Raw genomic sequence first — 12070 nt, 5'->3', positions numbered from 1 at the left:
CTGAGATAGTGACCAACTTTGCCTGCTCCACAGGAGCTCATCTCTGCTTAGAGCTCCTTCCTGAAGGCACCCTTTTATGGTGATGACCTGGGCTTGTAGAGTCCTTCACCATTTGCCTAGGCAAATAGCACTTGTACAATGTGTGTCTTCTGTAATCTCCCTGGCCCTCAGGTCGTCACTGTCTAATGGAGCATTCTCAAATGGTTAAACCATTCCATTCTTCTGCCATACAACATGGCTCCTTAGAGCCACATGTAGGTATTGAACACTGTCATCCAACACGACACCTGGCAATCACATATTGGTATTGAACACTGGAATGCAGTGAAGGAGGCTGAGGAGCCGAATGGATATGCTTTAATTCATTTAAAAATGCGTAAATAACTGACTATGACTGGTAGATGCTCTACCAGGTAGTATACCTGGAAGTTATTCCCAACCCGCCACACTTGATCCCAGATCTATGGCCTGATATCACCTTGGAGAGACTTTCTGTGCCTTTGTGGTTTCATAGAGCTCTCCTGTCATAGTCCTTGGGCACCTCTCGTGGCCTTCTGAAGCTCTCCTATGACACTAACAAGAGCTGATAGCAACTTTATTTTTGTAAATGTTTGGGTGCTAGAGCATCCCAAAAACCAGATGAGTAATGCTTCCTGTTTTCTTCTCTCCAAGGGTTATCACAGAAGGAACATGCCTCCACACAACCCTGGGGCCCTTCATCCGTGTTACCTGGAGGCCCATGAGCACTCTGGGAAGCCCTCTGGGGAGGTTGGGATAATTGCTCCCCACACTCAATTCTCAATTTTGAGAGTTGGCCCCAAGTATTTAATCCTCAGTTCAGAGAACCCACCCAGAAGTCGGTAGAAGGCTTCGAGGTCCTCGGGGCGGTAGCTGGGCCTTCTCTTCTTGTTCATGAATAGTTTTGTCCCCTCTATACGGTCCACAGTCCATATGCTCCTCTTCTTCCCCCTTCTGGGGATCTTAAGCTCTGAGGTGGCTCCAGGGGCAGTTTCAGGGGTGGCTGTGCTGGAGGCCAGCATGCTGCTAACTTGGGTAGCTGTGGGAACAGATGTGGCTGTGCTGGGAACACTGGCAACTTTCTGACCATTGCTCAGGAATTTGCCACTTCATGAGGATTAAATGACAGGTAGCAACTTGGCTGCAACTGGCTCTTCATAAAAGGACAAGAACAGACATATACCTGGTTTGACATCCACAAGTGTCTTTGTCTTGTGAACCCTCTTCCTTTTGGTTCGCTGCATAGGGACATCCCCTGCAGAAGCATCACTGGAGGCAAAAATGATACAGCATTCTGGATCTGCAGGAAGAGACCTCAAATGACCACACGAGGTACAACCTGGACATGGTTCTTCCCTTCTCAGAATTCCATGTGACATCTAGAGACATCTGGGAGAAATGGCTTTCACTTATCTACAAAGGAGGCTATACATTGAGTTATAATGAAATATTCTTTGTCAAGCTCCAACTGTTCTCTGGTGCCTCTTTCCCTAGATCATTCTGCCTGCAAGACACCCCAATGGAGACAAATGAATTTGTTGATCTTTCATCTACCATAGCTACAAAAGTGAAGAATAAAATTATGTCCTAGATCACCAGGACACCCCTTGCTATGGTCCTGTAGAACTTGATTTAGGAAAGTTTGGGAAGAGAGAAGGACTAGGCATAGTGGTACGCTGTTTCAAGTTGCATTCACACTTGCACAAGAATGTCAAGGGGCAGACACATACCCGTCTTGATATTCTCCAGTTTACTTTTTCCTTGGCCCCTTTTCCTCTTGGATCTTTGCTTAGGGACATCCCCTGCAGAGGCATCACTGGAAGCCAGAATGCTGCTGACCTGTGGAGCTACAGGAACAGAAGATCCCACATGACCATGAGAGGCACCCACTTGGTCAATGCTGGGCTCTTCCCTTCTCAAGCATATTGAGGAATTCACATGTAACACCTGAAGAGAGCAAGAACTTCCCCGACCCCTTATACACTTATCTACAAAGGTAGCTTCGAACTGAGTTCCTACTCACCTTTTTTTGCCAAGCAGACACTATTCCCTGGTACCTGTTTCCCTGAATCATTCTGCTTGCAGGACACCTTTGGGAAGACAGATGACATCTCTGATGATCTGTCTGTCACAGCTACAAAAAATGAACAAGAAGTGATGTCCCGGCTCAGCAGGACACCCCTTGCCATGGCCCTGCAGAACTTGACTCCGAATAGTTGGGGAAGAGGGAGGGGCTGTGTTGTTCTACCCTGTGTTGTTCTGGGGGCCAAGGGTGAAAGCACCAAGGGTCATACATACCTACTGTTGCTTTCACAGGCACTTTTTTCTTTTGACCTTTTGTTGGCTTCTGAAACCTTGGTGTGGTGTCTGAGGCAACTGGTGTGGACATAATGGAATCCAGTGGTCTTTGGTTTCCCAACCAAGGAAACGGCCCCTCCTGATTCCAACCTCAGGCTATCTCTGTGTAATAATCTTTTACTAAAACAAAAGAATAATAAAAAGTTGCAATAGTGGTTAAATAGTTATTGGTAGCTGAAAGTTTTTTTTCATGTAAGTTGATGGGACTTGAACATAGGACTTCACACATGCCGGGGAAGCGCTTCACCGTGGAGCTCACACCATCATTCCTGATTCCTTTTTGTAATAAAAAAAAATCCATTTATTTATGTACAAGTGCTCTATCTGCATATATACCTGTGTGCCAGAAGAAGGTATCAGATCCCTTTATAGATGGTTGTGAGCCACCATGTGGTTGCTGAGAATTGAACTCAGGACCTCTGAAAGAGCAGCCAGTGCTCTTAACCATGGAGCCATCTCTCCAGCCCCCATTTTTGATTCCTTATAAAACTAGAATTTAATCTGTGCATAAAGGAAGGCCTCATTTAGTCCTTGTTTCTTTTGTTTGGTTTTGTTTGGTTTTTGGTTTTTTTTTTTTCAAGACAGGATTTCTCTGTATAGCCCTGGCTGTCCTGGAACTCACTTTGTAGATCAAGCTGGTCTTGAACTCAGAAATTCGCCTGCCTCTGCCTCCCAAGTGCTGGGATTAAAGGTGTTTGCCACCACTGCCGGCTCTTTTTTGGTTTTTCGAGACAGGGTTTCTCTGTGTAGCCCTGGCTGTTCTGGAGCTCACTCTGTAGACCAGGCTGGCCTCAAACTCAGAAATCTGCCTGCCTCTGCCAATGCGCCACCACTGCCCGGTCATTTAGTCCTTGTAATCTGTGAAGTAAGGACTATAATTCACCTACTTTACACATGAGAAGGTAGGCTTGTGTAGGGTGTGTCCCCTGACTGTGGCTAGGCCACAGTGGATTTGCCAATGGGAAGAATGGTTATTGTCAGTCATGTTTCCAGTAGGGTCAGGATAGATGGTTTTACACACCCGTTTTCTTTGCTATCACCTCTTTACATATGTCTATGAACCATTATAAATTCACAGGCAATTAAATCTTGTTAAAAATTCAACCCACGTGGCCCACACCGTCCTCTTTGTGGCTCCTTCTCAAGGGCAGTCATTGGTGGACAAGATTCCTCTCGACTGCCCCTTCCCTGTTTTCACTCTCTCCCCTTTTGCTCACATTACCTCTTGTTCTGTTTCCCTGAATCTAAAACCTGTTTCCGTCCCCACTGTATCATCACCAGTTGTCCATCCAGAGACTCCAATGGATCCCTGACACATGCCAAGATCTCTGAAGGAACACAGCTGAGCACCTGACATTCAGCCTAGCACAGCACTGGGTGACACTCACCTGTGTGAGCACCTGCTCTACTCTCTCTCAAGATGTAGGCCTTCTAGGCACATCCAGAGCTTACCAAGAGCTCAATCTCACAACTGTGAGGAAGGCGGTGATGGTAGCTAAGTGAGCTCAAACATTCTGAAGGTCCTGTTGACATCACAGCATTCCATCAGAACCTGCTTTCTGGTCTGTTAAAGAAATGCACCCGAGGAATAGGCCATGGGCATCCAGGGTAAAATAGAGGGATGTCTGTGATCTTGTCCTACTGATAAATTCTTTTTAGGCTTCACCTTGTGCCTAATCAGACTATTTTAAAAATACAAATGAAACTGTGTTCCTGAAAGAGTAGATTCAGAACACACGATTAAGCATTGAGCCCTCATCCACAGTGCAAAGCTGTGCACACCGTTTACTTTGCTGTTTTATTTGGGTTTTGTTCCTACCGTGATACAATCAAGTCACCTTTCAAATCTTACTTGTTGATACTAAGATTGGTATGTAGCTTCAGCACTTATACCAAGAGATTGGTCATACATCACTTCCTCCAAATTATCTCCTTGTGAGAACAACTTACATAACGAGTTCAGTACCCCAGGGAGGTGAGAACAACTTAAATAGCCAGTTCAGTACCCCAGGGTGGTGGAGATTGGTGGAAGTCACCAGCCTTACTTGGGTTTTACATATTGACAGGCTCGTGCTTATGCGTCTGTATTTCGTTCTGTACAGCTGTGTGTCTTGTGTGTACTTTGTGATCTCTATTAAGATGTACACAGTTCTATGACAAGGCGCCATCTTGGCTTTCAAAGGATTCTGTTTTCCTGACATCCCTGGTAACCATTAATTTCATCTGTGTATAAAAGTGAAGACATGGCCGCTCCAAGGTATAGTTGATCAGTATGTTTTCATTGTAGATCTGAGGGAGAGTGCAGCCAGAGGCACCTGGAGGAGTCCAGGGTTCTTTTTTTTTTCTCCATTAATTAATTGATTTATTCATTTTATACCCCAATCTCTGTCCCTCAATTCTAGTCTCTCCCTCAAAAGAGTCCCTCCCCTAGGTCCCCTCTTCTTCTCCTCTGAGAGGATGCCCCTTCTCCCCCTCCCCTGGCACATCAAATCTCAACAGGGCTAGGTGCATCCTCTTCCACTGAGGCCAGACAAGGCAGCCCCATAGGGAATGGATTCCACAGACAGACAACAGCTTTAGGGACAGCCCCTGCTCCAGTTGTTGGAGGACCCACATGGAGACTGAGCTGCCTACCTATGTGCCAGGGGGTCTTGGTCCAGCCCATGTATGCTCTTTGCTTAGTAGCTCAGTATCTGCGAACCCCTAAGGGTCCAGATTAGTTGACTCTGTTGGTCTTCCTGTGGAGTTCCAAACCCCTTTAGGGCCTTCAATCCTTCCCCCAATTCTTCCATAAGAGTCTCCAACCTCCATGAATGGAGGTTCATTCTGGCTGTGTGTCTCTGGTATGTCCTAGAAATTCCCTCCACCCCCATAACCCTCTTCCTTCCCAGCAGCTGCAGTTTTCATTTATTCTCATGGCCCTCTGACCCTTTCTCCTGTCTTTGCTCATACCTGATCCTGCCCTCCACCCTCACTCCCCTCCCTATCCCCTCCCTATCCCCTCATGGCCCTCTGACCCTCTCTCCTGTCTCTGCTCATACCTGATCCTGCACCCCTCCACTCCCTCCCGAATCCCCTCTCCCACCTGTCCTTCCCTCCCTCTGCTTCCTATGACTATTTTATTTTCCCTCTTCTAAGTGAGATTCAAGCATCCACACTTGGACCTTCCTTCTTGTTTAGCTTCTTTGTGTCTGTGGTGTGTATTATGGCTATCCTGTATTTTATGACCAATATTCACAGTGAGTATATACATGCATGTCTTTTTGGGTCTAGGTTACCTCACTTTTAGGGTGATATTTTTTAGTTCCATCCATTTGCTCACAAAATTCAGGATGCCCTTGCTTTTAATAGCTGAGTAGTATTCCATTGTGTAAATGAACCACATTAGTAATTCCCAACTTCATATGGAAAACCAAAAAACCCAGGATAGCTAAAACAATCCTGAGCAATAAAAGAATTTCTGGAGGTATCACCATCCCTGAACTCAAGCTGTCCTACAAAGCAATAGTAATAAAAAATAAAAATAACCACCCCCCCCAAAAAAAAATAGCCGGGCAGTGGTGGCGCATGCCTTTAATCTCAGCACTTGGGAGACAGAGGCAGGTAAATTTCTGAGTTCGAGGCCAGCCTGGTCTATAGAGTGAGTTCCAGGACAGCCAGGGATATACAGAGAAACCCTGTCTCAAAAAAACAAAACAAAACAAAAAAACAAACAAAAACAAAAACAAAAAACACAACCAAAACCCTGCATGTTACTAGTATAGAAACAGACAGGTTGATCAATGGAATCGAATTGAAGACCCAGAAATAAACCTGCACACCTATGGATACTTGAGTTTTGACAAAGAGGCCAAAACCATACAATGGAAAAAAAGAAAGCATCTTCATCAAATGGTACTGGTCTAACTGGATGTCTACATGTAGAAGAATGTAAATAGATCCATATTTATCACCCTGCACAAAACTCAAGTCCAAGTGGATCAAGGACCTCAATGTAAAAGCAGATACACTAAATCTAATTGAAGAGAAAGTGGGAAATAGCTTTGAACTCATTGGTACAGGAGACAATTTCCTGAACAGAACACCAATGGCTAAGGCTCTAAGATCAACAATTGATAAATGGGACCTCAACCAAAGAAAGGATACAGAAAATGTGGTTCGTTTACATAATGAAATGTCAGGGTTCTATAGGAATGAGAAGCTGGGGGAAGGGAAGCCTATGAACTGGAGGTTAGGATGAGGGTAGGGGTGGGGGGAGAAGAATCAGAGATGCTGGAGGCCAGAGAGTGCTTTGTATGTTAATAGGTACCACAGATAGTCATGCATCCTGAGTTTCTTTTGGACCTGACAATCTGCAACTCTATAATTTTGCTCCCCCTCTCCCAGAATATTATGTAACTAGAAATCATAAAGTATATAGCCTGGGATTAACATTTTTCTTCAGCAACATTGTCTGAGATCCATCTAAATAATTGCAAGAATCAATAGTTAATTTGTGTTTAGTACTCCAAGATCATATTGGTGCATCCTTCTAGCAATGGAACAAAATACTGAGACTATCTATCTCAAAAAAGTGTAGGTGGGCAGACTCAGGTAGTAAAGGTGCTTGCTGCGAGTCAGCTGATGACCTTTCCCTTGTCAACAAGCTTAATGCAAAGGTCTTTAAAACCCACTTGACAGAAGCAGAGATCAACTCCTACAAGTTGTTCTGACCTCCATATTACATCATGTGTCACACACACACCAAGATACACACATACACTGACACACACACACACACTAACACACTCTCACACACGCATGGACGCTGACACGGGCACAGAGTTGGGGTGGGGAGGGAGAGAGGGAGAGAAAGAGGCTGGGCAGCTGAAGATGTAACTTTGTAACTTAGTGGTAGAGTGTTGTGCCTAGTATACAGGGAGACCTATGTCCAATCCCCTACACTGCAAAAAGGAAAAATGCAAAAGATTCATTTCATATCAGCCCATGGTTGTTTGGTCGTGTGGTCAGGCTGAGGCAATCCATCACTGCAGGGACTGTGAGGTACCTCATGATGGCTGAGAAGGACACCCCAACCCCCACAAAGGTACCCAGATTCTGCCTTTCAAGGACTAGCTCCTCCACCTTTTAAATCTCCCACCTGGAAAGCTGGAGAACAAACTTTAACACACGTCCTCCTGGGCTGCTGTAGATCTCAGCCACAGCAAACCAAAAACAAAAACAAAAATTTATTAGCAAGTGTATGTATGCTCATGTGTGTGTGTATGTGTGGGCCAGCGGTAGATGTCTGTATCTTCCTCGATTGCTTCTTTATCTTATTTTGGGGGAATAGGAGCTCTCAGTGACCTTGGAGCTCTCTTCTGTCTTGGCTGGGCAGATAGGCCAGTGAGCCCCTTGGATCAGCCTGGCTTCCCTCTTTGATGCTTGGGTTACAGATGCTGGCCACCAAGACTTGCTTTTTACATGAGTGCCACAGGGCCAAAATCTTGTCTTTGTTTCATTTTTTATTTTTTATTTTTTATTTTATTTTATTTTTTACAGACTCATCTCCCTAGTCCCCTTTGCACTCTTTCTACAATCTGGATACAAATCCTTCGTCAGTTATGTAATTTGCCAATCTTTCCCCTTGGCCCAGAGCATGTCTTTATCTTCCCCATAAAGGCATTTCACAAAGCTAAAGTTGTAAATTTCATGAAATGAAAATTATTTTTGTATTTTGCCTTGTTTCAAGTGTGCTAGTAATGCTACCTACTCCTAGCCTCCAAAGATTTCTCCTTTATGTGTCTGTATTTAGTTCTATGGAGTTATATGTGTATTTTAAAAAAAAAATTTTTTTTTTTGAGACAGGGTTTCTCTGTGTAGCCCTGGCTGTTCTGGAACTCACTCTGTTGACCAGGCTGGCCTTGAACTCAGAAATCTGCCTGCCTCTGCCTCCCAAGTGCTGGGATTAAAGGCGTGCACCACCACCCAGCTGTTTTAAAATTTTTTGAAGATTACTACTAAGTCCACAACCCAATATAAATAAGTTAATTGTAAGTGGTTTGCATAGATCTGAAAGGTGTGGGTTGGTTTAGCTTTTCACTGTGGATTTGCTCTTGTGCCAGCGTAGGTTTTGACAGAGTTCTCTTTGCTTTTACTCCTTTTGTCAGAGTTCTAGTTCTGAGGTGGGCTTGGTGGTACATGCCTGCAGTCCTACTACCTATGCCAGGCCACCCAGAGACAGGACCTGTGTGTGGATCTTGGAGCTGCAGCTTGTGCTAGGAGGTGAGGTGAGGCTCTGTAAGGGCCAAATAAATGCTAAGACTGATCTTGTGGCCCCACAACTAGAATGCTGCTGTCTGCCTGGTATGGAGAGGAGGTAGAGGCTGTGAATACAACAGCCTCACACATCCCCATGGCATGTGGGTCCTGCAGCTATACAGGTTAGCCTGACGGTGAATCTGATATGCCCCACTAACACAGAAACCAATCAGAGCAAGAACATTGAAAGAGACAGGGCAAGTTGCCAAGGGCTCCTATTAGGTAGTAGGCAGTATGATGTAAACTCAGTGAGGGAGGATCTCCAGGCTGGAAAGGCTATATGAAGGCTCTATAAGGCTAACTAAGAAGACATTGATGAGTTACAAGTAAGTGGATGGAAAAGGAAAAGCATAGTGACATCCAGAGTCGTGTGTGTGTGTGTGTGTGTGTGTGTGTGTGTGTGTGTGTGTGTGTGTTGGGAGGAGTCACACAGAGGCCTGGTTCATTGCACAGAGAGGAGTGATTGCAAACACTGAGGGTGAATCATTGACACACAGAGGATGAACTATTGTCACACACAGAGGACAGCTCGGGGAAGGTCCGTTCAGTACAAAGGGGATCATTGATGGAGAGGACCATTGGCACATGGAATGAGGAGCACTGACAGAGAAGAGTATTGGCACATGAAAGAAGGACTGTTGGCATGGAAATTGTGGGTTTCTGGGGACCATGTGTGGATTGAGATGTCATTGCAGATTTGAGTGGGGAGAGAGAACTCTGGGCAGAGGGAGCTTTTGGTAAATGGAGGCTTCTCCAAACAGGCCTTAAAGACTTTAATAATAATAATAATAATAATAACAACAACAACAACAACAACAATAATAATAACAACAACCATCATCATCATCATCCTCCTCCTCCTCATCATCATCATCATCTCACATAGATGGTCCTGGCTGTCTGGCTGTATGTCCATCCAGCAGACAGAACATAGCTATGCCTTATTTCTTTGCCCATCATCAATTTGTGTAAAAGACCAAAAATGAATGTTTTTTTCATTTAGGTAGAAGAGATTTGCAGGCTGGAGAATGGGAGGAAGAAAGTAGTACTTCATTTGTACTGTTGTCCTGGGATTTAAGTATAAAAAAAAATTATGAATTCAAGAATCCTTGGTTCCTGCACGAACAATGAAATCTTACTTTCTTATCCACTGACCCTGGGCTCCATGGCAGGACTGGTTAAAGCATGATTATTTGTTACCCGCAAAGGTCCATGAGAACATGTCAAGCCCTGGCGGGACTGTGGGACATGTTTAGGGTGGCTTAGAGTGTTCCCTAGTGGGACAGTGTCCCAACTGCAGTACCTCTGCAGCCTAGCTGCAGTGTGAGAATCCCAGGACATTGTAGGGCCACCAATAGAGGGCTTGAGTATGTGATTAGACAGGTGTATTATGATTGCGAAAATGTCGCCATCTTACATGTTTAATAGGCAGGAATCTTCCTTATGTCTCCTATAAGTGAGTCAGTTGCTTGGTTACTTCACACCGGCTTTGAGAATACCACCATCATCTGTGGGAGAGCATTTGCAATGTCCCTGTTGTACATGACCTGTGCATTTGTAGGGCAGATTATTAAATTAGGTTTCTTTATTCTCTCCCATGTGTATTTATGGAGCTCAGTTGTTTCCCTCTTAGGGAAAGTGGGAAGCTTTTTCAGTTCCTGCCAGTGGAGCTGAGTCTGTGGGACTGTGCTCCATGGCTTTGGGGTCTGACGGCCTTGCTTAGAAGAATTGTCCTTCTGTAGGGACATTGGACCCTGCCTTCTTTCATTTCCATGTGGTAGGCTCAGTGGAGCAAATTACAGGACTGTGAGTAGGCCTAAGGCAGGGCCATATCTGTGGTGACGTCATTCCCGACCACTCCATGTACAGTTTGATTGCAACTTCCTCCCCTTTGACTGGCATCACTTCTCCTTTCTTCTTCTTCTTCTTCTTCTTCTTCTTCTTCTTCTTCTTCTTCTTCTTCTTCTTCTTCTTCTTCTTCTTCTTCTTCTTCTTCTTCTTCTTCTCCTCCTCCTTCTCCTCCTCCTCCTCCTCCTCCTTCTCTTCCTCCTCCTTCTTCTTTGTTTTGTTTTTCGAGACAGGGTTTCTCTGTGTAGCCTTAGCTATCCTGGAATTCACTCTGTAGACTAGGCTGGCCTCGAACTCAGAAATCTGCCTGCCTCTGCCTTCCAAGTGCTGGGATTAAAGGCGTGTGCCACCATTGCCCAGCTGACTGGCACTTCTTGTCTTCATTACTCTATTTGTCTTTCATCTTTCACGATTCCATCCAGTACACTTATCATTCACATGCATCTGTATGCCTAGAATATGAAATCCTCAATGGTGAGCTTCTTTATGAGCAAACCAGTGTATAAACACACCACAAAACAGTGCTGTGAAGGGACCGTTCAGTTACTGCAGACGGGGGAAATCCTGGGAAGGAAGGATTCCTCCTGAAACCTGGGGGAAGTCTCCAGTGGCAAGACTTGTGTTTGTTCTCACACTTACACGGCATGGGACATGAATATTGGAAGGTGCATAGATCTTGAAGGCACAAGTCACTATTTGGGCTTAACTATTCAGTTTATTTCTGGTCTTGTTACCCATTTTGTCAGCCTGGATGGGGTACCCAGGGAAGATCCCTGTTAAGCTACTCTGTGACTGTGACATCCCTCTAGAGACACTAAATGGCTCTATCATTTGTGACCTCTTAGCAACTGTACCTTTGGCTTTCATGTATTGTAATGAAATCCATGTAATGGAATCACATAATGTGATTAATTCCCCCAAGTTCCTGGCTGCCTGCTATGGCTCAGAGAGAGTTTGAGTGTGTCCCCTAAAGTTTCACACACTGGAGACTTGATCCCTGTCAAGGTACTGCTAAGAGGTTGTGGTATCCTTAAGAGACTGTTCATCAGGAATGGTGCTTTTGGAATGAGTTGTTATCATTCTCGAGGGACTGCTAGTTCCTCTGAGGGAAAGGTGCTATAAGGAGCAAGACTGGATCTGTTTGGGTTCATATGATTCCAGGAGTGCATACCTTTGCCATTGTAGTGCTGCCTGCCTTGAGAACATAGGGTGGCAGGGCTGGAGAAATGGTTCCACTGTGTGTACTACAGAAGTGAATATGGGGCTGGAGAGATGGCTCAGCGGTTAAGAGCACTGGCAGCTCTTCCGGAGGTCATGAGTCCAATTTCCAGCAACCACATGGTGGCTCACAACCATCCATAAAGAGAAACAAATTAAAAAACAAACAAACAAAAAACCAAACAAAGTAACTAACCACTTTGCCAGGCAGTGGTGGGGCACGCCTTTAATCCCAGCACTTGGGAGGCAGAGGCAGGCAGAGTTCGAGGCCAGCTGGTCTACAGAGTGAGTTCCAGGACAGTCAGGGATACACAGAGAAACCAAAAAA

At 45.0% G+C, this 12070-nt stretch overlaps 1 protein-coding gene and 1 pseudogene across 1 annotated transcript in view; one reads left to right on the top strand and one right to left on the bottom strand.

Annotated features, from left to right (window-relative positions):
* Nucleotides 1-3922, bottom strand: part of LOC116092349 (speedy protein E4-like) — a 7821-nt gene extending 3899 nt beyond the window's left edge. The window contains exons 1-6 of the mRNA XM_031373649.1: nucleotides 3765-3922; nucleotides 2317-2496; nucleotides 2042-2152; nucleotides 1749-1865; nucleotides 1202-1318; nucleotides 851-1057 (exon numbers count right to left, since the gene is read on the bottom strand). Of these exons, the coding sequence (XP_031229509.1) occupies nucleotides 851-1057; nucleotides 1202-1318; nucleotides 1749-1865; nucleotides 2042-2152; nucleotides 2317-2407 (643 nt within the window). The 5' untranslated portion in view covers nucleotides 2408-2496; nucleotides 3765-3922. The remainder of the gene's footprint in view (nucleotides 1-850; nucleotides 1058-1201; nucleotides 1319-1748; nucleotides 1866-2041; nucleotides 2153-2316; nucleotides 2497-3764) is intronic.
* The window catches only part of LOC116092350, a 29989-nt pseudogene continuing 21653 nt past the window's right edge, over nucleotides 3735-12070 (top strand).

This window comes from Mastomys coucha, unplaced genomic scaffold (genome assembly GCF_008632895.1).
Source record: "Mastomys coucha isolate ucsf_1 unplaced genomic scaffold, UCSF_Mcou_1 pScaffold15, whole genome shotgun sequence".
Lineage (NCBI taxonomy): Eukaryota > Metazoa > Chordata > Mammalia > Rodentia > Muridae > Mastomys > Mastomys coucha.
The sequence above is the reverse complement of the archived record's forward strand: the minus strand, read 5'-3'. Positions and strand labels throughout refer to the sequence as shown.